Source organism: Oncorhynchus keta, chromosome 8 (genome assembly GCF_023373465.1).
Source record: "Oncorhynchus keta strain PuntledgeMale-10-30-2019 chromosome 8, Oket_V2, whole genome shotgun sequence".
Taxonomy (NCBI): domain Eukaryota; kingdom Metazoa; phylum Chordata; class Actinopteri; order Salmoniformes; family Salmonidae; genus Oncorhynchus; species Oncorhynchus keta.
The window spans coordinates 30264078-30289576 of NC_068428.1; the positions used below are offsets into that span (position 1 = coordinate 30264078).

General features: G+C 43.1%; 1 protein-coding gene across 2 annotated transcripts in view; it reads right to left on the reverse strand.

The window, feature by feature from the left end:
* Positions 1–437: 437 nt before the first annotated feature.
* The window catches only part of LOC118371785 (MAM domain-containing glycosylphosphatidylinositol anchor protein 2), a 473444-nt gene continuing 448382 nt past the window's right edge, over positions 438–25499 (reverse strand). Inside the window, exons 16-19 of one of the 2 annotated variants that reach the window (XR_008141009.1) lie at positions 8763–8893; positions 8544–8643; positions 986–1501; positions 438–873 (exon numbers count right to left, since the gene is read on the reverse strand). Coding sequence is in view for 1 of the 2 variants with exons in the window: in XM_052523975.1 (XP_052379935.1) it covers positions 1413–1501; positions 8544–8643; positions 8763–8893 (320 nt within the window). In the remaining variant the exon portion in view is untranslated. Of the gene's footprint in view, positions 1502–8543; positions 8644–8762; positions 8894–25499 lie in introns of both variants that reach the window. The other variant, XM_052523975.1, reaches the window with a different exon arrangement.

The window sequence follows — 25499 nt, forward strand, 5'->3', positions numbered from 1 at the left end:
GCAGGAAGTGGCTTCTGTTCCTCAGCTGCAGGGTTCGACCGACTGGGGGAGACCAGAGACACCTCTCTTCTCATCTGTCTTCCGCCCTTCCTTTTTGCGTTCTATCCTCTACTCCTACCCTCCACCTCTTTCCCCTCTGCCCTCCACCTAGCCTTCAACTGTCTGTTTGTCAGTCTGTCTGTCCATCTCCACCCACCTCTTTCTGACTGCTACAGACCTCCACCTCCCTATACACGTCATCTGTCCTAACCCCAAACCCTCCTCTCTTCAACTCTCTCTCCTACCCCACCCCTCTCCACCTCTATGCCACACATCTCTCCACCTCTATGCCCCACCCCTCTCCACCTCTATGCCCCACCCCTCTCCACCTCTATACCCCACACCTCTCCACCTCTATGACACACCCCTCTCCACCTCTATACCCCACACCTCTCCACCTCTATGGCACACCCCTCTCCACCTCTATGGCACACCCCTCTCCACCTCTATACCCCACACCTCTCCACCTCTATGCCCCACACCTCTCCACCTCTATGGCACACCCCTCTTCAACTCTCTCTCCTACTCCTCCTCTCCATCTAACCTACAGACCCTGAGTCTGGAGCCTGCCTGGGGTTTGCCTGGAGTCTGCCTGGGGCCTGCTTACTTGGCCTCATATACCCTCTGTTGGCCACTTGGACTGGTGAGGACAGTGTTGTGAAATACTTAGGCAGCTACTGGGAAAGAGGGGAGAGAGAGCTGGGATAGATAACTAAATGTCCAAGTTTCTGTTTTCTACTGCACAGCATCAAGTCGAGAGAGAGACATGTCAAGGTGTGAAGGTCAGGGTGGCTGGGCAGAGTGAAAATTGTCCTTGATGTGTATCAGGTGCAACTCCAAAAAGATAAGACAGACAGAGAAAAGCTTCAATTCCATGTGTTTTTTAAAGCCAAGGAAAAGTCATTTTGTTCCTCAAAAAGTCCCCAATGTCTCAATTCCCACTTACCTTTCAATTTAAGTTTCCTGGCTGGCAAAATTGTTCTTGTGCTTTACAAATAGTTTTCCCGCTGCGCTTGTGAACACTCTCACTAAAGTCCAGGCGTCTCAACACCTGGCTTTGCTTCGCTCTCGTAAAAAAGTGCTCACAATCCTGCGCTTGAGGAGCAATTTTCTGGAAAAGTTGTCTCTTTAAAAAAAATTGCGGATCTAATTTTATTTTGTTTTATGTGGTATTTTTTTTCCTTTTTTCCGTCTGTTTTAAAGATTTTCGTCCCTCTTGGTGGTCTGTGTTTGGATTCCCTCGCCGCCGCCTTCTGAATGCATGAATCTTTGGTGATTGGATGCTGAGGGTACAATAACACAGACACCAGGGCCGAGGTCGGGCCCGAGACCGGTTCGGCCCGTTTGCCTCCGCCAGATGGCGCAGGGCAGGGTCACCTATGACCCCACCGGAAGGTCATCGCCAAGGTGACACTCAGCAGCCATATATGGGCAGATGTAGATGGGGCAGCGGATCTGAGATCTAAAGGGGGCGGAGACAGAGTTAAACATTTGTTCAATAACATTTGGCATCATCATCAAATCTGTTTCCTCCCAAAAATATCTCCAGTAATAATATCCAGTAATTCTTTGTTAAAATGAGACATTAGAAGAACTTTCATTAAAACACATGCTGTTGCCATGGTGGCAGTCAGGATCATGTAATATTCATGGTGAGAGATGGTAAATCCATAATGCATGGAGAGAGTCTGTCCTCGACCTGGGAGACTAACTCCTTAACTACTAATGAAGTGATTAAACTGATCTGAATGATAATGGAGCCAGATGCACTGCAGACAAACATTGTCTGAAACTACTGCCAGTAGATTGCTTGGACTTGACATGGTTTAGTTTACTAGTTTACTTTATTAAGATATTACTCCTGGATATTGTAACTGGAAATATTTTGTTTTACATATTTTGTTTTACAAAGTAGATGTTGAAATAGTGACCAGTTATGCTTAAAATCTTATTCATAGCGACAGCTCAGTCTGATTGTGTAATTCATTTCTCAGTTTTGATTTTCCAGTTAAGTAACACAGGTATTGTGAGAACAAGTATGTAGGAATTTATTAATTTGACAAAAAAGCAATATCACAATTTGTTCGTTACAATTGTTCACAAGTGATTCCCTTTATTCAATTCCCAGAAAAACCTATCAACACTCCTTCAATCTGTTAACTTAAAATCAAATTCAAACTAAGAAGTTTATTTCCCAGGAGTGTGTGGTGTGTTTGTGTGTGAGAGAGTGTGTGTCCATTTAGAAGCTGACTTTAATCAGACTTCCTCTCCCTCCTGCAGTGAGCAACACAGTCCTACTTCTCCTCCTCCTATCTTGTCAATATGTCCGCCTCGTCAATTGCAAGCCATTACCTGTCATGCTTTTCTATTTTTGCTCTCTCTCTCTGTTTGTTCCTCCTTGTCTGCAATTACAGTGATCCCCTCCCCGCGGACTGTCGCTCGTTCCGTCGCTCCGTTTGTTCGGGACGGCTATCATTCATGTGATTACTGCCCTGTTGCTATGGCAACCCCACCCCTCTCTTTCTAGAGAGACACTATAGCTGCCGGTTAGAATTGGCCCTCCTGAGACAGCGAGAGTGAACAAGAGAGAGAGAGAGAGAGAGGGAGAAAGCACCTCTGCAAGACCCTCTCCTGAAGGACCTGCACCCACACCACAGCATCACCAGCCACACCCCAACCAGCTAAGACGACCCCAAGAAAACCCTGACCACACCCTATATAGGCCCCCCCATAAAAAACCTACAGCATTCCCTCCCCCATATGCCCCCCTAGACACAACTACAACAACATAACCAACAAAAACGGGCCACAACTCCTGCAGCTCTGTCGGATGCTGGGTATGTAAAGAGTCAATGGTAGGCTTTGAGAGGACTCCTATGGTAGGTACACCTATAGCTCATCTCTTGACAGTAGTACTGTAGACTACTGACCTAAACCCAGATTCCCTTAAAGTGTTCACAGTCAGTCCACTGACACCCCTATCAGATAACAGCAAATTCATGCTCTACTTGAACGGTGCTATGCTCAATCATGAGGCATCAAAGCCAAAGGAACTGAATAATATCAACAAATGGTATAGATGGAAGGAAAATAGTGTGGAAATCTACCAAAAAAAAACAATTAGGATACAACAAATTCAATCCCTTCTCGACAATTTCCCAGACAAAAGGTTTCACTGTAATAGTGAAGGTGTAAACTTGGCAGTAGAAAACCTAAACAGTATTTTTGACCTCTCAGCTTCCCTATCAAATAAAAAAAGTTCAAGCTGACAACCTAAGAAAATGAACAACATTGACAAATGTTTTGATAAAGAATGCAAAAACCTAAGAAAGAAACTGAGAAACCTATCCAACCAAAAACATAGAGACCTAGAAAACTTGAGCCTACGCCTTCACTATGGTGAATCACTAAAACAAGACAGAAATACACTACGGAAAAAGAAGGAACAGCACGTCAGAAATCAGCTCAATGTAATTGAAGAATCCATAGAATCTAACCAGTTCTTGGAATATTGGAAACAAACAACAACACGAAGAGTTATCTATCCAAAATAGAGATGTATGGATACATCACTTCTCCAATCTTTTTGGCTCTATAACAAAGAACAAACAGCAAAAACATATACAAGATCAAATACAAATCTTAAAATAAACTATTAAAGATGACCAGAACACATTACAAAATACAAACCCTCCAACCCAAAAAGGCCTGTGGGGTTGAAGGTATCCTCAATTCAATTATAAAATATACAGACCACAAATTCCAATTGGCCGTACTTAGCTCCTTAAGGTACCCTACCCTGTGCTCTGACCTCTTTCTCCCCTCTCTCTCCAGATGAAATCTTGCGTCTTGTGACGGCCGGCCGCCCAACAACCTGCCCGCTTGACCCTATCCCCTCCTCTCTTCTCCAGACCATTTCCGGAGACCTTCTCCCTTACCTCACCTCGCTCATCAACTCATCCTTGACCGCTGGCTACGTCCCTTCCGTCTTCAAGAGAGCGAGAGTTGCACCCCTTCTGAAAAAACCTACACTCGATCCCTCCGATGTCAACAACTACAGACCAGTATCCCTTCTTTCTTTTCTCTCCAAAACTCTTGAACGTGCCGTCCTTGGCCAGCTCTCCCGCTATCTCTCTCAGAATGACCTTCTTGATCCAAATCAGTCAGGTTTCAAGACTAGTCATTCAACTGAGACTGCTCTTCTCTGTATCACGGAGGCGCTCCGCACTGCTAAAGCTAACTCTCTCTCCTCTGCTCTCATCCTTCTAGACCTATCGGCTGCCTTCGATACTGTGAACCATCAGATCCTCCTCTCCACCCTCTCCGAGTTGGGCATCTCCGGCGCGGCCCATGCTTGGATTGCGTCCTACCTGACAGGTCGCTCCTACCAGGTGGCGTGGCGAGAATCTGTCTCCTCACCACGCGCTCTCACCACTGGTGTCCCCCAGGGCTCTGTTCTAGGCCCTCTCCTATTCTCGCTATACACCAAGTCACTTGGCTCTGTCATAACCTCACATGGTCTCTCCTATCATTGCTATGCAGACGACACACAATTAATCTTCTCCTTTCCCCCTTCTGATGACCAGGTGGCGAATCGCATCTCTGCATGTCTGGCAGACATATCAGTGTGGATGACGGATCACCACCTCAAGCTGAACCTCGGCAAGACGGAGCTGCTCTTCCTCCCGGGAAGGACTGCCCGTTCCATGATCTCGCCATCACGGTTGACAACTCCATTGTGTCCTCCTCCCAGTGCGCTAAGAACCTTGGCGTGATCCTGGACAACACCCTGTCGTTCTCAACTAACATCAAGGCGGTGGCCCGTTCCTGTAGGTTCATGCTCTACAACATCCGCAGAGTACGACCCTGCCTCACACAGGAAGCGGCGCAGGTCCTAATCCAGGCACTTGTCATCTCCCGTCTGGATTACTGCAACTCGCTGTTGGCTGGGCTCCCTGCCTGTGCCATTAAACCCCTACAACTCATCCAGAACGCCGCAGCCCGTCTGGTGTTCAACCTTCCCAAGTTCTCTCATGTCACCCCGCTCCTCCGCTCTCTCCACTGGCTTCCAGTTGAAGTTCGCATCCGCTACAAGACCATGGTGCTTGCCTACGGAGCTGTGAGGGGAACGGCACCTCAGTACCTCCAGGCTCTGATCAGGCCCTACACCCAAACAAGGGCACTGCGTTCATCCACCTCTGGCCTGCTCGCCTCCCTACCACTGAGGAAGTACAGTTCCCACTCAGCCCAGTCAAAACTGTTCGCTGCTCTGGCCCCCCAATGGTGGAACAAACTCCCTCACGACGCCAGGACAGCGGAGTCAATCACCACCTTCCGGAGACACCTGAAACCCCACCTCTTTAAGGAATACCTAGGATAGGATAAAGTAATCCTTCTCAACCCCCCCCCCCTTAAAAGATTTAGATGCACTATTGTAAAGTGGCTGTTCCACTGGATGTCATAAGGTGAATGCACCAATTTGTAAGTCGCTCTGGATAAGAGCGTCTGCTAAATGACTTAAATGTAAATGTAAGGTATAGGGGGCAGCATTTTCACTCTTGGATAAATAGCATGCCGAATTTCAACTTCCTGCTACTCATGCCAAGAATATAAGATATGCATATTATTAGTAGATTTGGATAGAAAACACTCTGAAGTTTCTAAAACGGTTTGAAACATGTCTGTGAGTATAACAGAACTTATGTAGCAGGCAAAACCCCGAGGACTAACCGTTCAGATTATTTTTTTAGGTCTCTGTCTGTTCACTGGGTTCTCATTGGCAAATTATATTTCTTAGGAACCTGTGTTCCGTTCCTACCACTTCCACTGGATGTCACCAGTCTTTGGAATTTGGTTGAGGTTATTCATTTGTGCAGTGAAGTATGCCATCTAGGAACTGCGTAACACTGTTGTTGAGAGTTGGCCAAGACATGAAACATAGTGTTAGTTTCCTCTCGTCCTCTATTGAAAACAGATAGACCCGTATTCAATTTGATCGATTATTAACGTTTAAAAATACTTAACCTCTTGAACCTATAGGGGCGCTATTTCATTATTGGATAAAAAAACGTGCCTGTTTTAAGAGCAATATTTTGTCACAAAAAGATGCTCGGCTATGCATATAATTGACAGCTTTGGAAAGAAAACACTCTGACGTTTCCAAAACTGCAAAGATATGATCTGTGAGTGCCACAGAACTGATGCTACAGGCGAAACCAAGATGAAACTTCAAACAGGAAATGAGCAGAATTTTTGAGGCTCTGTTTTCCATTGTCTCCTTATATGGCTGTGAATGCGCCAGGAATGAGCCTGCCCTTTCTGTCGTTTCTCCAAGGTGTCTACAGCATTGTGACGTATTTGTAGGCATATCATTGGAAGATTGGCCATAAGAGACTACATTTACCAGGTGTCCGCCCGGTGTCCTTTGTCTAAATTGGTGCGTAATCTTCAGCTGCAGGCATTTTCCCATGGGATTCAGAGGAGAAAGCACACTTCCACGAACGATATATCATCGAAGAGATATGTGAAAAACACCTTAAGGATTGATTCTAAACAACGTTTGCCATGTTTCAGTCGATATTATGGAGTTAATTTGGAAAAATGTTTGGTGTTTTGATGACGTTTTTTTTTTGGTAGCCAAACGTGATGTACCAAACGGAGCGATTTCTCCTATACAAAGAATATTTTTGGACAAACTGAACATTTGCCATCTAACTGAGAGTCTCCTCATTGAAAACATCCGAAGTTCTTCAAAGGTAAATTATATTATTTTAATGCTTTTCTTGTTTTTGTGAAAATGTTGCCTGCTGAATGCTAACGCTAAATGCCACGCTAGCTATCAATACTGTTACACAAATGCTTGTTTTGCTATGGTTGAGAAGCATATTTTGAAAATCTGAGATGACAGTGTTGTTAACACTGCTAAGCTTGAGAGCTAGCAGATTTATTTCATTTCATTTGCGGTTTTCATGAATAGTTAACGTTGCGTTATGGTAATAGCTTGAGGCTGTAGTCATTATCCCGGATCCTGGATGGCTCGATACAAGAAGTTAAAGTTGTATTACAAAAGTAGTTTGAAATATTTTGGCAACGTTTATAGGCAACTTTTAAAATATTTTGTAGTGACGTTGCGCATTTTGGAAGCTGTTCTTTTCTGGATCAAACGCGTCAAATAAATTGACATTTTGGATATTATATGGATGGAATTAATCAAACAAAAGGACCAATTGTGATGTTTATGGGACATATTGGAGTGCCAACAAAAGAAGCTTGTCAAAGGTAAGGCATGTTTTATATTTTATTTCTGCGTTTTGTGTAGCGCCTGCAGAGTTGAAATATGCTATCCTCTTTGTTTACTATTGTGATATCATCAGATAATAGCTTCTTATGCTTTCGCCGAAAAGCCTTTTTAAAATCTGACATTTTGGCTGGATTCACAACGAGTGTAGCTTTAATTGAGTATCTTACATGTGTGATTTAATGAATTTATTTGAATGGCCAAGTAGCCAAGTGGGACGTGAGCGTCCCCTATCCTAGAGAGGTTCAACTCTTTAACATCATCCTCAGCTCTAGCATATTCTCCAATATTTGGAACCAAGGTCTGATCATCCCAATCCACAAAAGTGACCCCAATAACTACCGGGGGATATGCGTCAACAGCAACCCTGGGAAAATCCTCTGCATTATCATTAACAGTAGAATCGTACATTTCCTCAGCTAAAACAATGTACTGAGCAAATGTCAAATGGGCTTTTACCAAATTATCGTATGACAGACCACATATTCACATTTAACAAACTAAAATAAAGGCAAAGTCTTCTTATTCTTTGTTGATTTGAAAAAATGTTCGACTCAATTTGGCATGAGGGTCTGCAATAGAACTTGATGGAAAGTTGCAAAATCCATGTACACAAACAACAAGTGTGTAGTTAAAATTGTCAAACACACACATTTCTTTCCACAGGGCTGAGGGGTGAGACAAGGATGCATCTTAAGCCCAAACCTCTTCAACACACTGTATATATCAATGAATTGGCGAGGGCACGAGAACAGTTTGCAGCACCCGTTTTCACCATACTAGAATCTGAAGTCAAATGTTTACTGTTTCTGATGATCTGGTGCTTCTGTCACCAACCAAGTAGGGCCTTGTTTATTATCTATTTCGCTTGCTTTAGCAATGTAAGCATATGTTCCCGTGCCAATAAAGCCTCTTAAAATGAATTGAGAGACAGAAAAGATCTACAACCAGCTTACTATGTCTTCCCCAAAATCTTAACTGACTTGAGAACTGACCATAGATAAGCATCTGAAATCAAATCAAAGTGTACTGTTCGAATACAGTTTTGCTAATGTTATCGCAGGTGCAATAAAAAGCAGCTCTAGGCACACTTGTAAGATGATCTTACCCTCTCCCAAAGCCTTATCTTATCCATCAGGGTGTTAAACATACAACCATCTTCAGATGAGCAACTAGGGATAAACTCCTCTTATGCTTCTGTACTCACTAACGGCCGGTAGATCTCTACACTCCCCCTCCTCCAGGGTGACATCATCAATTGCGATATCCCCCTCAATACCAGGACCTCGGATACCCTCCAGCACCACCTGAGGTGGGAGAAAAAGAGAGAGATGGAGAGAGATAGCTGTTATAGACATAGACTTTAAGTTGGGATTCTTCCCCTGACTGACTCCCGAATCATCCAATCGCACAAGGTTTTACTCACCTGGAAAGAGGCAGTTGGGTGGATGCTAACTTTGGCCTGTTTCCAGTGGTCGCCTTGGTTACCGCTCAGTGACCAGGTGGGCCCCTCTGTCGCTGCATGACCCTTCTGTCTCAGGAGTGCGTTCAGGGTCCCTACAGATAAGAGAGACCACACGGTCACACACGGTCAAACTCAGCCAGAGACTGTGACACGCAGTCAGAGCCGCCTCAAGTGTTGCCAATAATCATCTCCATAATGTGATATTGCAGCAAGCTTTTCAGGGTCCCTGCAGAGGAAAGATACCACACGGTTAGATATGGCCAGACACGGTCAGAGAGGTTCAGAAAGTCAAATGCTTAAGGGCTTTGAGTGATTCCATATCACAGTATGAATCAGGATATGTATTTTTCAACAAATGTTTAGGCCAGGAGTTCCCAAACTATTTTGGCCTGCGACCCCATTTTGATATCACTTTTTTTTGTGACCCCACCATGTAAAGAAAATTATGCAATCAACCGCCAATGTTAACTTTTTAATTTGGGCCATGACAGTCTATTAGAAATCGGTCTGACAATACTTTGGACAAGATTTAAATCTGAAGATGGTTTGAAGTGACTAAAATGCATCAGAAAGGTATTGGGTTCAGAAGATCACCAGGCAATAAAGTTGTATGATCTTCTGCGTATAAAATAATTTAATCCCCCCCCATGTGATTTAGTGCTTGGTCTTGTCCACTCGGTTCTAATGGCTTGTGGGCATAATAAAGGGAAACAGTACTTACGTACAGTTGAAGTCGGGAGTTGACATACACTTAGGTTAGAGTCAAAAAAACTTGTTTTTTAACCACTCCACAAATTTCTTGTTAACAAACTATAGTTTTGGCAAATAGGTTAGGACATCTACTTTGTGCATGACTGTCACGCCTTGGTCTTAGTATTTTGTGTTCTCTTTATTTGTTTGGTCAGGCCAGGGTGTGACATGGGTTATTGTGGTGTGCTTTTGTCTTAGGGGTTTATGGGGTGTCCACGTAGTCTATGGCTGCCTGAGGCGGTTCTCAATCAGAGTCAGGTGATTTTCGTTGTCTCTGATTGGGAACCATATTTAGGCAGCCATATTCTGTGAGTGTTTCGTGGGTGATTGTTCCTGTCTTTTTGTTTGCACCAGATAGGGCTGTCTCGGTTTTCATTATTTCATTTAATTATTTTTGTAGTTTCTGCATGTATAGTTTTCCGTCATTAAAACATATCACAAATCATCATCACGCTGCATTTTGGTCCGATCCTTGTTCTACCTCTTCGTCAGAGGAGGAGATAGAAGAGAGCAGTTACAGAATCACCCACCCCACCCGGACCAAGTGGCGTGGTAACAGGCAACAGTGGCAGCAGGAGCAGCGCGACAAGAATTTCTGGACTTGGGAGGAAATCCTCGACGGGAGAGGACCCTGGGCTAAACCAGGGGAGTGTAGCCGCACCAAGGTGCAGCGAGAGAGGGACTGGACATGGGAGGACGAACTGGACGGTGAAGAACCTTGGGCTCAGCCTGGAGAATATCGCCGCCCCAAGGAAGAACTGGAGGCGGAGAAAGCGGAGAGGCACTGGTATGAGGAGGCAGCACGGTGACGCGGATGGAAGCCTGAGAGTCAGCCCCAAAAATTTCTTGGGGGGGGGGGGCACACAGGGAGTATGGCTATGCCAGGTAGGAGACCTGCGCAAACTCCATGTGCTTACCGGGGGGCTAGAGAGACCGGGCAGGCACTGTGTTATGCTATGAAGTGCACAGTGTTTCCAGTGCGGGTGCATAGCCCGGTGCGGTTCATACCAGCTCTTCGTATTGGCCGGGCTAGAGTGGGCATCGAGCCAAGTAAGGTTGGGCAGGCTTGGTGCTCAAGAGCTCCAGTGCGCCTGCACGGTCCGGTCTATCCAGAGCCACCTCCACACACCAGTCCTCCGGTGGCAGCTCCCCGCACCAGGCTTCCTGTGCGTGTTCTCTATCCAGTTCCACCAGTGCCAGCACCACGCATCAGGCCTACAGTGCGCCTCGCCTCTCCAGCGCTGCCGGAGTCTCCTGCCTGTTCAGCGCTGTCGGAGCCTTTCTCCTCTCCTGCGCTGCCGGAGTCTCCCGCCTGTTTAGCGCAGCCAGAGCCTTCCTTCTCTCCAGCGCTGCCGGAGTCTCCTGCCTGTTCGGAGCAGCCAGAGCTGTCAGTCTGCATGGAGTAGCCAGAGCTGCCAGGTTGCATGGAGCAGCCAGAGCTGCCAGTCTGCATAGAGCTGCCAGTCTGCATAGAGCAGCCAGAGCTGCCGGTCTGCATGGAGCTGCCAGTCTGCATAGAGCAGCCAGAGCTGCCGGTCTGCATGGAGCTGCCAGTCTGTATAGAGCAGCCAGAGCTGTCAGTCTGCATGGAGCAGCCAGAGCTGCCAGTCTGCATGGAGCAGCCAGAGCTACCAGTCTGCATGGAGCAGCCAGAGCTGCCAGTCTGCATGGAGCAGCCACAGCAGCTAGATCCGCCAGTCGGCCAGACTCTTCCAGATCTGCCAGTCAACCAGACTCTTCCAGATCCGCCTGCCAGCCAGGATCTGCCGGAGCCAACTACCTGCCTGAGCTTCCTCTCAGTGCTGAGCTTCCTCTCAGTGCTGAGCTTCCTCTCAGTGCTGGGCTTCCCCTCAATGCTGACCTGCCCCTCAGTCCCGAGCTTCTCTTCAGTCCCGAGCTGCCCCTCAGTCCCGAGCTGCCCCTCAGTCCCGAGCTGCCCCTCAGTCCCGAGCTGCCCCTCAGTCCAGTGGGGTTCTGAGTGAGGACTATTAGGCCATGGTCGGCGGCGAGGGTGGATTATCCCAGGACGCGAGGGGGAGGAACTAAAACATTTATGGAGTTGGGTTCACGTCCCGAGCCGGAGCCGCCAGCATGGACAGACGCCCACCCGGACTCTCCCTATGGTTTTGATGTGCGTCCGGGAGTCCGCACCTTAGGGGAGGGGGGTTCTGTCACGCCTTGGTCTTAGTATTTTGTGTTTTCTTTATTTGTTTGGTCAGGCCAGGGTGTGACATGGGTTATTGTGGTGTGTTTTTGTCTTAGGGGTTTGTGGGGTGTCTATGTATTCTATGGCTGCCTGAGGCGGTTCTCAATCAGAGTCAGGTGATTTTCGTTGTCTCTGATTGGGAACCATATTTAGGCAGCCATATTCTGTGAGTGTTTCGTGGTTGATTGTTCCTGTCTTTGTGTTTGCACCAGATAGGGCTGTTTCGGTTTTCATTATTTCATTTCATTATTTTTGTAGTTTCTGCATGTATAGTTTTCCGTCATTAAAACATATCATGAATCATGATCACGCTGCATTTTGGTCCGATCCCTGTTCTACCTCTTCGTCAGAGGAGGAGATAGAAATAAAATATATAAATAGAAGAGAGCCATTACAATGACAGAAGACATTTTTCCAACAATTGTTAACAAATTATTTCACAAATAACTCTCTGTATCACAATTCTCGTGGGTCAGAAGTTTACATACACTAAGTTGACTGTGCCTTTAAACATCTAGGAAAATTCCAGAAAATGATGTCATGGCTTTAGAAGCTTCTGATAGGCTAATTGACATCATTTGAGTCATTTGGAGGTGTACCTGTGGATGTATTTCAAAGCATACCTTCAAACTCAGTGCCTCTTTGCTTGACATCATGGGAATATCTAAAGAAATCAGCCAAGACCTCAGAAAAAAACATGGTAAACCTCCACAAGTCTGGTTCATCCTTCATCCTTATTTCCAAACACTTGAAAGTACCACGTTCATCTGAACAAACAATATTACACAAGTTTAAACACCATGGGACCACTCAGCCATCATACCACTCAGGAAGGATACGTGTTCTGTTTCCTAGAGATGAACATACTTTGGTGCGAAAAGTGCAAATAAATCCCAGAACAACAGCAAAGGACCTTGTGAAGATGCTGGATGAAACAGGTACAAAAGTATCTATATTCACAGTAAAACGAGTCCTATATCGATATAACCCGAAAGGCCGCTCACCAAGGAAGAGGCCACTGCTCCAAAACAGCCATAAAAAAGCCAGCCTACGGTTTGCAACTGCACATGGGGACAAAGATCGTACTTTTTGGAGCAATGTCCTCTGGTCTGATGAAACAAAAATAGAACTGTTTGGCCATAATGACCATTGTTATGTGTGGAGGAAAAAGTGGGAGGCTTACAAGCTGAAAAACGCCATCTCAACCATGAAGCACGGGGTAGGCAGCATCATGTTGTGGGAGTGCTTTGCTGCAGGAGGGATTGGTGCACTTCACAAAATAGATGGCATCATAAGCGAGGAAAATTATGTGGATATATTGAAGTAACATCTCAAGACATCAGTCAGGAAGTTAAAGCTTGGTCACAATTGGTCTTTCAAATTGACAATGACCCCAAGCATACTTCCAAATTTGTGACAAAATGGCTTCAGGACAACAAAGTCAAGGTATTGGAGTGGCCATCACAAAGCCCTGACTCCAATCCTATAGAAAATGTGGGGGCAGAACTGAAAAAGCGTGTGCGAGCAAGGAGGCATACAAACCTGACTCAGTTACACCAGCTCTGTCAGGAGGAATAGGCCAACATTCACCCAACTTATTGTGGGAAGCTTGTGGAAGGCTACCCGGAACATTTGACCCAAGTGAAACAATTTAAAGGCAGAGCTACCAAATACTTATTGAGCGTATGTCAACTTCTGACCCACTGGGAATGTGATGAAAGAAATTCAAGCAGAAATAAATAATTCTCTCTGCTATTATTCTGACATTTCACATTCTTAAAAAAAAGTGGTGATCATAACTTACCTAAGACAGGGAATTTTTACGAGGATTAAATGTCAGGAATTGTGAAAAACTGAGTTTACATGTATTTGGCTGAGGTGTATGTAAACTTCCGATTTCAACTGTACGTGTTCCTGAGAGTCTTAGATTTCAGTGATGGGGTCATAATATTTTGTAGCTTAAAGCATTCAAAAGATTGAGCCACATCTGTAGGAAGAAAACAGAATCTGCTTTGCTTAGTACAACCACATCTAGTGGCTACTGGAGGTCACTTGACTTAACCCCGGGTTCTATGAACCAACCGCAAATCAAATCAGGCGACCCTGCATGGAGCTTTGTCCCCTAGTTTGGAATACCCTGCCTTAGGCCAACTCTTAACAAAAGCAGCTTCTACCGCCTGATATTCAATATAATATGGTCATTTAGCAGATACTTTTATCTGTGACTTACAGCTAACACATGAAGGCACACAAGGGAATCGAACCTACAACCCTTTTGTGATTGGAGACATTGCTCTATGTAAGGTGCCGTCTTTCTGAAGGGACGATAAACAGGTGCCCTGACTCTCTGTGGTCACGAAAGATCCCATGGCACTTATCATAAGAGTAGTGGTGTTAACCTCGGTGTCCTGACTAAATTCCCAATCTTGACCCTCATACCATCATGGCCACCTAATCATTCCCATTTTTCACTTTTGGATAAATAGCGTGCCCAATTTCAACTTCCTGCTACTCATGTTAGGAATATAAGATATGCATATTATTCATACATTTGGATACAAAACACTCTGAAATTTCTAAAACTGTTTGAATCATGTCTGTGAGTATAGCAAAACCCCGAGGACTATCTGTTCAGAATTTTTTTTTTCCCACCTCTTTGTTCCCTGAATTGTCTTTGCCAAGGGATAATTCATAGGAACCTGTGTTCAATTCCTACCGCTTCCACTGGATGTCACCAGTCTTTGGAATTTGGTTGAGGTTATTCCTTTGTGCAATAAAGAAGTAGGCCAACTCGGGAATTTTTGTGAGTTGCGCAAGCCGTGAAAAGCAGCGCTGGTTTGTTTTCTTTCCTGTATTGAATACAGATTGCCCCGTCTACAATTTGATCGATTATTAACGTTTAAAAATACCTAAAGTTTTATTACCAAAGTAGTTTGAAATATTTTGGCAAAGTTTATCGGCAACTTTTGAAATATTTTGTAGTGACGTTGCGTTTTTTGTACATGTTTTTTTTCTGGATCAAATGCACTTTATAAATGGACATTTTGGATATATATGGATGGAATTAATCGAACAAAATGACTAATTGTGATGTTTATGGGACATATTGGAGTGCCAACAAAAGAAGCTTGTCAAAGGTAATGCATGTTTTATATTTTATTTCAGCGTTTTGTGTACACCTGCAGGGTTGAAATATGCTATCTCCTTTGTTCACTGCTGGTGCAGATGGTGCAGGCTATCATATAATAGCTTCTTATGCTTTCAACGAGAAACATTTTTAAAACCTGACATGTTGGCTGGATTCACAACGAGTGTAGCTTTAATTGAGTATCTTACATGTGTGATTTAATGAAAGTTTGAATTTTATAGCATTTTATTTTAATCTGGTGCTCTGCCTTTTCCCTGGCAATTGGCCAGTTGAGACATTTGCGTCCCGCTTATCCCTAAGAGGTTTTAAAAGGCCAAATGCAGATGTTTTTAGCTCAATATCAAATCATTTCTGGGTAACAATTAAGTATATTCCTGTAATTACTGTAATAGCAAGAAGCAGCAAGCTGCACTGGGGATATGATACAGAAAAAGGGCAAGCAAGAAACAGACATCAAATCAAATTGTATTAGTCACATGTTCCGAATACAACAGGTGTAGTAGACCTTACAGTGAAATTCTTACTTACGAGCACCTAACCAACAATGCAGTAAAAAAAAATAAAAAAATATGAATAATAATAAGAAATAAAACTAACAAGTAATTAAGGAGCAGCGGTAAAATAACAATATCAAGTCTATATACATGGGGGTACCAGTACAGAGTCAATGTGCGGGGGCACCGGTTAGTCGAGGTAATTGAGGTAATATGTACATGTAGGTTGAGTTATTAAAGTGACTATGCATAGATGATAACAACAGAGAGTAGCAGCAGTGTAAAATAGGGGGGGGGGAGGGGCAATGCAAATAGTCTGGGTAGCCATTTGATTAGAAATCCAAGAGTCTTTTGGCTTGGGGGAAGAAGCCCTCTTCGACCTAGACTTGTCGCTCCGGTACAGTCTATGACTAGGGTGGCTGGAGTCTTTGACAATTTTTAGGGCCTTCTTCTGGCACCGCCTGGTATAGAGGTCCTGGATGGCAGGAATCTTGGCCCCAGTGATGTACTGGGCCGTACGCACTATCCTAGTAGTGCCTTGCGTTCGGAGACCGAGCAGTTGCCATACCAGGCAGTGATGCAACTAGTCAGGATGCTCTCAATGGTGCAGCTGTACCCATGCCAAATCTTTTCAGTCTCCTGAGGGGGAATAGGTTTTGTTGTGCCCTCTTCACGACTGTCTTGGTGTGCTTGGACCATGTTAGTTTGTTGGTGATGTGGACACCAAGGAACTTGAAGCTCTCAACCTGCTCCACTACAGCCCCGTCGATGAGAATGGGGGCGTGCTCGGTCCTCTTTTTTCTGTAGTCCACAATCATCTCCTTTGTCTTAATCACTTGAGGGAGAGGTTGTTGTCCTGGTACAACATGGCCAGGACTCTGACCTCCTCCCTATAGGCTGTCTCGTCGTTGTCAAACTTAATGATGGTGTTGGAGTCGTGTCTGGCCGTGCAGTCATGAGTGAACAGGGAGTACAGGAGGGGACTGAGCACGCACCCCAAGAGGGGCCCCTGTATTGAGGATCAGCGTGGCGGATGTGTTGTTACTGGCCCTCACCACCTGGGGGCGGCCCGTCAGAAAGTCCAGGATCCAGTTGCAGAGGGAGGTGTTTAGTCCCAGGGTCCTTGGTTTATTGATGAGCTTTGAGGGCACTATGGTGTTGATCACTGAGCTGTAGTCAATTAATAGCATTCTCACATAGGTGTTCCTTTTGTCCAGATGGGAAAGGGCAGTTTGGAGTGCAATAGAGATTGCATCATCTGTGGATGTGTCGTGGCGGTATGAAATCCTAGTGATTCTAGGGTTTCTGGGATAATGACAATCCCACTGACCCTTCCACCACTACCGTCACGAAGGGAAAGGGAAAGGAAAGTCAGTTGTACAACTGAATGCATTCAACTGAAATGTGTCTTCCGCCTTTAACCCAACCCCTCTGAATCAGAGAGGTGCGGGGGGGCTGCCATAATCAATATCCCCGATCACGACATGACGTACCAACCTCAACCGATTGTCTGTGAGTGGTCTGAGTGACGAACCTAATTTGATGGGCCTAATGGGAGGGATGTAAGTTGAAAACTAGCTGCTATTGGTAGAGAGGTTTGGAACTCTCTTTGTTATTGGTCTATTAACTTTTACCACCTGGTGATTACACCAGGCAAGCTCCACCCATGTAAAAACATCTATCAGCATCTATCAGGAAATAACACTGATCACATTGTTCACACTTTTACAGTGTTAGTTTCATCAGCTGTTGTACAATATGATTCAAAACACATGAAAAACAGTATTTTGACATTTAAATGGGTAACACTTTATTTGGAAAGTCCATCTGTAGATGTTCTATAGACTATCTACAGGCTATTAGTAACATTTCAACTAACTATATACTAACCCTAACCCCAACCTTAATTCTTATCCTAAACCTAGCCCTAGTCCCAACCTTAATCCTTATCCTAAACCTAGCCCTAACCCCAACCTTAATCCTTATCTTAAACCTAGCCCTAACCCTTACACTAAACCTAGCCCTAACCCTTATTCTAAATCTAGCCCTAATCCATATTCTAAACCTAGCCCTAAACCCAACCTTAATCCTTATCCTAAACCTAGCCCTAATCCATATTCTAAACCTAGCCCTAAACCCAACCTTAATCCTTATCCTAAACCTAGCCCTAATCCATATTCTAAACCTAGCCCTAAACCCAACCTTAATCCTTATCCTAAACCTAGCCCTAATCCATATTCTAAACCTAGCCCTAAACCCAACCTTAATCCTTATCCTAAACCTAGCCCTAATCCATATTCTAAACCTAGCCCTAAACCCAACCTTAATCCTTATCCTAAACCTAGCCCTAACCCTTATACTAAACCGATATCAACAGATAGTTTGTTAATAGTATGACCATCTGTAGAGCATCAGGCGGTGAGTGGTGGCAAAGGTTAACTGGGGGTCGTATGAATTGATACATGTATTAATTCCAAAGTTCTGCCAAGTGACAATGAATTATTCTCAAAACGTAATAATAAAGTTGAATTATAAGTAAAGGCCGATAAGTGAAGAGAGTTCTTGTTTAACAAACCAACAACTTTAAGTCAATACTTTTCAATGACTCATATGCATTGAGAACGGTTTGGAATTCAAATGAGCAGCACCAGCTGAAAGTTGACATGTTCCTAAACTACAAGTCAACTGAACATTCCAGCTCCTCTGCAGACTATTCCCTCCTATATGGTGTAAAAAGCCTGCCATTCACAGGTCCAGGATCATTTACACTACTATTCTGGACGAGCAACTTTGATGGTCCGTAATACTGTGAGATAATGACACTGAATGCAACAGAAACGTGTGTGTTGAAGTGATTTACATTGGAGGAGAGCGAGAAAGATCTTTCTGAGGATGGACGGGGAGGAGAGGCGGAGGGAGGGAAGGTGGAGGGATAGGAGAGGAGAGTGTGCTGAATTATTTTACATGACAGAGTGGAGGGATCTTGCTGAGCTAGCCATACATAATCCGGGCTGACAATTTCTTTGAACTTATTGGACTGTACTGTACAGTAGATAGTGTAGTGATGTCTAGTGTACAGTAGATAGTGTAGTGATGTCTAGTGTACAGTAGATAGTGTAGTGATGTCTACTGTACAGTAGATAGTGTAGTGATGTCTACTGTACTGTAGATAGTGTAGTGATGTCTAGTGTACAGTAGATAGTGTAGTGATGTCTACTGTGCTGTATATAGTGTAGACATGTCCACTGTACTGTAGATAGTGGAGTGATGTCTACTGTGCTGTATATAGTGTAGACATGTCTACTGTACTGTAGATAGTGTAGAGATGTCTACTGTACTGTAGATAGTGTAGTGATGTCTACTGTGCTGTATATAGTGTAGACATGTCCACTGTACTGTAGATAGTGTAGAGATGTCTACTGTACTGTAGATAGTGTAGTGATGTCTAGTGCACAGTAGATAGTGTAGTGATGTCTAGTGTACAGTAGATAGTGTAGTGATGTCTACTGTACTGTAGATAGTGGAGTGATGTCTACTGTACTGTAGATAGTGGAGTGATGTCTAGTGTACAGTAGATAGTGTAGTGATGTCTAGTGTACAGTAGATAGTGTAGTGATGTCTACTGTACTGTAGATAGTGTAGTGATGTCTAGTGTACAGTAGATAGTGTAGTGATGTCTACTGTACTGTAGATAGTGGAGTGATGTCTACTGTGCTGTAGATAGTGTAGTGATGTCTAGTGTACAGTAGATAGTGTAGAGATGTCTACTGTACTGTAGATAGTGTAGTGATGTCTAGTGTACAGTAGATAGTGTAGTGATGTCTACTGTACTGTAGATAGTGGAGTGATGTCTACTGTGCTGTATATAGTGTAGACATGTCCACTGTACTGTAGATAGTGTAGTGATGTCTAGTGTACAGTAGATAGTGTAGTGATGTCTACTGTACTGTAGATAGTGTAGAGATGTCTACTGTACTGTAGATAGTGTAGTGATGTCTAGTGCACAGTAGATAGTGTAGTGATGTCTAGTGTACAGTAGATAGTGTAGTGATGTCTACTGTACTGTAGATAGTGGAGTGATGTCTACTGTACTGTAGATAGTGTAGAGATGTCTACTGTACTGTAGATAGTGTAGTGATGTCTAGTGCACAGTAGATAGTGTAGTGATGTCTAGTGTACAGTAGATAGTGTAGTGATGTCTACTGTACTGTAGATAGTGGAGTGATGTCTACTGTACTGTAGATAGTGTAGTGATGTCTACTGTGCTGTATATAGTGTAGACATGTCCACTGTACTGTAGATAGTGTAGAGATGTCTACTGTACTGTAGATAGTGTAGTGATGTCTACTGTACTGTAGATAGTGGAGTGATGTCTACTGTGCTGTATATAGTGTAGACATGTCCACTGTACTGTAGATAGTGCAGAGATGTCTACTGTACTGTAGATAGTGTAGAGATGTCTACTGTACTGTAGATAGTGGAGTGATGTCTACTGTGCTGTATATAGTGTAGAGATGTCTACTGTACTGTAGATAGTGTAGAGATGTCTACTGTACTGTAGATAGTGGAGTGATGTCTACTGTGCTGTATATAGTGTAGACATGTCCACTGTACTGTAGATAGTGTAGTGATGTCTAGTGTACAGTAGATAGTGTAGAGATGTCTACTGTACTGTAGATAGTGTAGTGATGTCTAGTGTACAGTAGATAGTGTAGTGATGTCTACTGTACTGTAGATAGTGTAGTGATGTAATGACTTAAATGTAAATGTAAATGTAAATGTAGATAGTGTAGAGATGTCTACTGTAGATAGTGTAGTGATGTCTACTGTAGACAGCGTAGTGATGTCTACTGTACTGTAGATAGTGCAGAGATGTCTACTGTACTGTAGATAGTGTAGAGATGTCTACTGTACTGTAGATAGTGGAGTGATGTCTACTGTGCTGTATATAGTGTAGAGATGTCTACTGTACTGTAGATAGTGTAGAGATGTCTACTGTACTGTAGATAGTGTAGTGATGTAATGACTTAAATGTAAATGTAGATAGTGTAGAGATGTCTACTGTAGATAGTGTAGTGATGTCTACTGTAGACAGCGTATTGATGTCTAATGTACTGTACAGTAGATAGTGTAGTGATGTCTACGATAGACATTGTAGTGATGTGTACGGCACTGTACTGTAGATAGTGTAGTGATGTCTACTGTACTGTAGACAGTGTAGAGATGTCTACTGTAGATAGTGTAGTAGTGATGTGTACTGTACTGTAGGCGGTTTGGAGATGTCTAATGTAGATAGTGTAGAGATATCTACTGTAGATAGTGTAGAGATGTCTACTGTAGACAGTGTAGTGATCTCTACTGTAGACAGTGTGGAGATGTCTACTGTAGATAGTGGAGTGATGTCTACTGTAGATAGTGTAGTGATGTCTACTGTAGACAGTGTAGGGATGTCTACTGTAGATAGTGTAGTGGTGTCTACTGTACTGTAGATAGTGTAGAGATGTCTACTGTAGACAGTGTAGTGATGTCTACTGTAGATTGAGTAGTGAAGACTACTGTACTGTCGATAGTGTAGTGATGTCTACTGTACTGTAGATAGTGTGGAGATGTCTACTGTACTCTAGATAATGTAGAGATGTCTACTGTAGATAGTGTAGTGATGTCTACTGTAGATAGTGTAGTGATGTCTACTGTAGATAGTGTAGATATGTCTACTGTAGATAGTGTAGAGATGTCTACTGTAGAGAGTGTAGTGATGTCTACTGTAGATAGTGTAGTGGTGTCTACTGTACTGTAGATAGTGTAGAGATAGTTACTGTAGATAGTGTAGTGATGTCTACTTCAGATAGTGTGGAGATGTCTACTGTAGATAGTGTAGTGATGTCTACTGTAGATAGTGTAGTGGTGTCTACTGTACTGTAGATAGTGTAGTGGTGTCTACTTTAGATCGTGTGGAGATGTCTACTGTAGATAGTGTAGTGATGTCTACTGTAGATAGTGTAGTGGTGTCTACTGTAGATAGTGTAGTGATGTCTACTGTAGATAGTGTAGAGATGGCTACTGTAGACAGTGTAGAGATGTCTACTGTAGATAGTGTAGTGATGTCTACTGTACTGTAGATAGTGTAGTGATGTCTACTGTACTGTAGATAGTGTAGTGATGTCTACTGTACTGTAGATAGTGTAGTGATGTCTACTGTACTGTAGATAGTGTAGTGATGTCTACTGTACTGTAGATAGTGTAGTGATGTCTACTGTACTGTAGATAGTGTAGTGATGTCTACTGTAGATAGTGTAGTGATGTCTACTGTACTGTAGATAGTGTAGTGATGTCTACTGTACTGTAGATAGTGTAGTGATGTCTACTGTACTGTAGATAGTGTAGAGATGTCTACTGTAGATAGTGTAGTGATGTCTACTGTAGATAGTGTAGAGATGTATACTGTAGATAGTGTAGTGATGTCTACTGTAGATAGTGTAGTGATGTGTGCTGTACTGTAGACAGTGTAGTGATGTCTACTGTACTGTAGATAGTGTAGTGATGTGTGCTGTACTGTAGACAGTGTAGAGATGTCTACTGTAGACAGTGTATTGATGTGTACTGTACTGTAGACAGTGTAGAGATGTCTACTGTACTGTAGACAGTGTAGTGATGTCTACTGTAGATAGTGTAGTGATGTGTGCTGTACTGTAGACAGTGTAGAGATGTCTACTGTAGACAGTGTATTGATGTGTACTGTACTGTAGATAGCGTAGTGATGTCTACTGTACTCTAGATAATGTAGAGATGTCTACTGTAGATAGTGTAGTGATGTCTACTGTTGACAGCGTAGTGATGTCTAATGTACTGTACAGTAGATAGTGTAGTGATGTCTACAGCACTGTACTGTAGATAGTGTAGTGATGTGTACTGTACTGTAGACAGTGTAGAGATGTCTACTGTAGATAGTGTAGTGATGTGTACTGTACTGTAGGCGGTTTGGAGATGTCTAATGTAGATAGTGTAGAGATATCTACTGTAGATAGTGTAGAGATATCTACTGTAGACAGTGTAGTGATCTCTACTGTAGATAGTGTGGAGATGTCTACTGTAGATAGTGGAGTGATGTCTACTGTACTGTAGATAGTGTAGTGATGTCTACTGTAGACAGTGTAGTGATGTCTACTGTAGACAGTGTAGGGATGTCTACTGTAGATAGTGTGGAGATGTCTACTGTAGATAGTGTAGTGATGTCTACTGTAGATAGTGTAGAGATGTCTACTGTAGATAGTGTAGTGATGTCTACTTTAGATAGTGTGGAGATGTCTACTGTAGATAGTGTAGTGATGTCTACTGTAGATAGTGTAGTGGTGTCTACTGTACTGTAGATAGTGTAGTGATGTCTACTTTAGATAGTGTGGAGATGTCTACTGTAGATAGTGTAGTGATGTCTACTGTACTGTAGATAGTGTAGTGATGTCTACTTTAGATAGTGTAGAGATGGCTACTGTAGACAGTGTAGAGATGTCTACTGTAGATAGTGTAGTGATGTCTACTGTACTGTAGATAGTGTAGTGATGTCTACTGTACTGTAGATAGTGTAGTGATGTCTACTGTACTGTAGATAGTGTAGTGATGTCTACTGTACTGTAGATAGTGTAGTGATGTCTACTGTACTGTAGATAGTGTAGTGATGTCTACTGTACTGTAGATAGTGTAGTGATGTCTACTGTAGATAGTGTAGTGATGTCTACTGTACTGTAGATAGTGTAGAGATGTCTACTGTAGATAGTGTAGTGATGTCTACTGTAGATAGTGTAGAGATGTATACTGTAGATAGTGTTGTGATGTCTACTGTACTGTAGATAGTGTAGAGATGTCTACTGTAGATAGTGTAGTGATGTCTACTGTAGATAGTGTAGAGATGTATACTGTAGATAGTGTTGTGATGTCTACTGTAGATAGTGTAGTGATGTGTGCTGTACTGTAGACAGTGTAGAGATGTCTACTGTAGATAGTGTAGTGATGTCTACTGTACTGTAGATAGTGTAGTGATGTCTACTGTACTGTAGATAGTGTAGTGATGTCTACTGTAGATAGTGTAGTGATGTCTACTGTACTGTAGATAGTGTAGAGATGTATACTGTAGATAGTGTTGTGATGTCTACTGTAGATAGTGTAGTGATTTGTGCTGTACTGTAGACAGTGTAGTGATGTCTACTGTAGATAGTGTAGTGATGTGTGCTGTACTGTAGACAGTGTAGAGATGTCTACTGTAGATAGTGCAGTGATGTGTACTGTACTGTAGATAGTGTAGTGATGTGTGCTGTACTGTAGACAGTGTAGTGATGTCTACTGTAGATAGTGTAGTGATGTGTGCTGTACTGTAGACAGTGTAGAGATGTCTACTGTAGACAGTGTATTGATGTGTACTGTACTGTAGATAGCGTAGTGATGTCTACTGTACTCTAGATAATGTAGAGATGTCTACTGTAGATAGTGTAGTGATGTCTACTGTTGACAGCGTAGTGATGTCTAATGTACTGTACAGTAGATAGTGTAGTGATGTCTACGATAGACATTGTAGTGATGTGTACGGCACTGTACTGTAGATAGTGTAGTGATGTGTACTGTACTGTAGACAGTGTAGAGATGTCTACTGTAGATAGTGTAGTGATGTGTACTGTACTGTAGGCGGTTTGGAGATGTCTAATGTAGATAGTGTAGAGATATCTACTGTAGATAGTGTAGAGATGTCTACTGTAGACAGTGTAGTGATCTCTACTGTAGATAGTGTGGGAGATGTCTACTGTAGATAGTGGAGTGATGTCTACTGTACTGTAGATAGTGTAGTGATGTCTACTGTAGACAGTGTAGTGATGTCTACTGTAGACAGTGTAGGGATGTCTACTGTAGACAGTGTAGAGATGTCTACTGTAGATAGTGAGGTGATGTCTACTGTAGATAGTGTAGTGATGCCTACTGTAGATAGTGTAGTGGTGTCTACTGTACTGTAGATAGTGTAGTGATGTCTACTGTAGACAGCGTATTGATGTCTAATGTACTGTACTGTCGATAGTGTAGTGATGTCTACTGTACTGTAGATAGTGTGGAGATGTCTACTGTACTCTAGATAATGTAGAGATGTCTACTGTAGATAGTGTAGTGATGTCTACTGTAGATAGTGTAGTGATGTCTACTGTAGATAGTGTAGATATGTCTACTGTAGATAGTGTAGATATGTCTACTGTAGATAGTGTAGATATGTCTACTGTAGATAGTGTAGAGATGTCTACTGTAGATAGTGTAGTGATGTCTACTTTAGATAGTGTGGAGATGTCTACTGTAGATAGTGTAGTGATGTCTACTGTAGATAGTGTAGTGGTGTCTACTGTACTGTAGATAGTGTAGTGATGTCTACTTTAGATAGTGTGGAGATGTCTACTGTAGATAGTGTAGTGGTGTCTACTGTACTGTAGATAGTGTAGTGATGTCTACTTTAGATAGTGTGGAGATGTCTACTGTAGATAGTGTAGTGATGTCTACTGTAGATAGTGTAGTGGTGTCTACTGTAGATAGTGTAGTGGTGTCTACTGTAGATAGTGTAGAGATGGCTACTGTAGACAGTGTAGAGATGTCTACTGTAGATAGTGTAGTGATGTCTACTGTACTGTAGATAGTGTAGTGATGTCTACTGTAAGATAGTGTAGTGATGTCTACTGTACTGTAGATAGTGTAGTGATGTCTACTGTACTGTAGATAGTGTAGTGATGTCTACTGTACTGTAGATAGTGTAGTGATGTCTACTGTACTGTAAATAGTGTAGTGATGTCTACTGTACTGTAGATAGTGTAGTGATGTCTACTGTTGATAGTGTAGAGATGTCTACTGTACTGTAGATAGTGTAGAGATGTCTACTGTAGATAGTGTAGTGATGTCTACTGTAGATAGTGTAGAGATGTATACTGTACTATAGACAGTGTAGTGATGTCTACTGTAGATAGTGTAGTGATGTGTGCTGTACTGTAGATAGTGTAGTGATGTCTACTGTACTGTAGACGGTGTGGAGATGTCTAATGTAGATAGTGTAGAGATGTGTACTGTAGATAGTGTAGTGATGT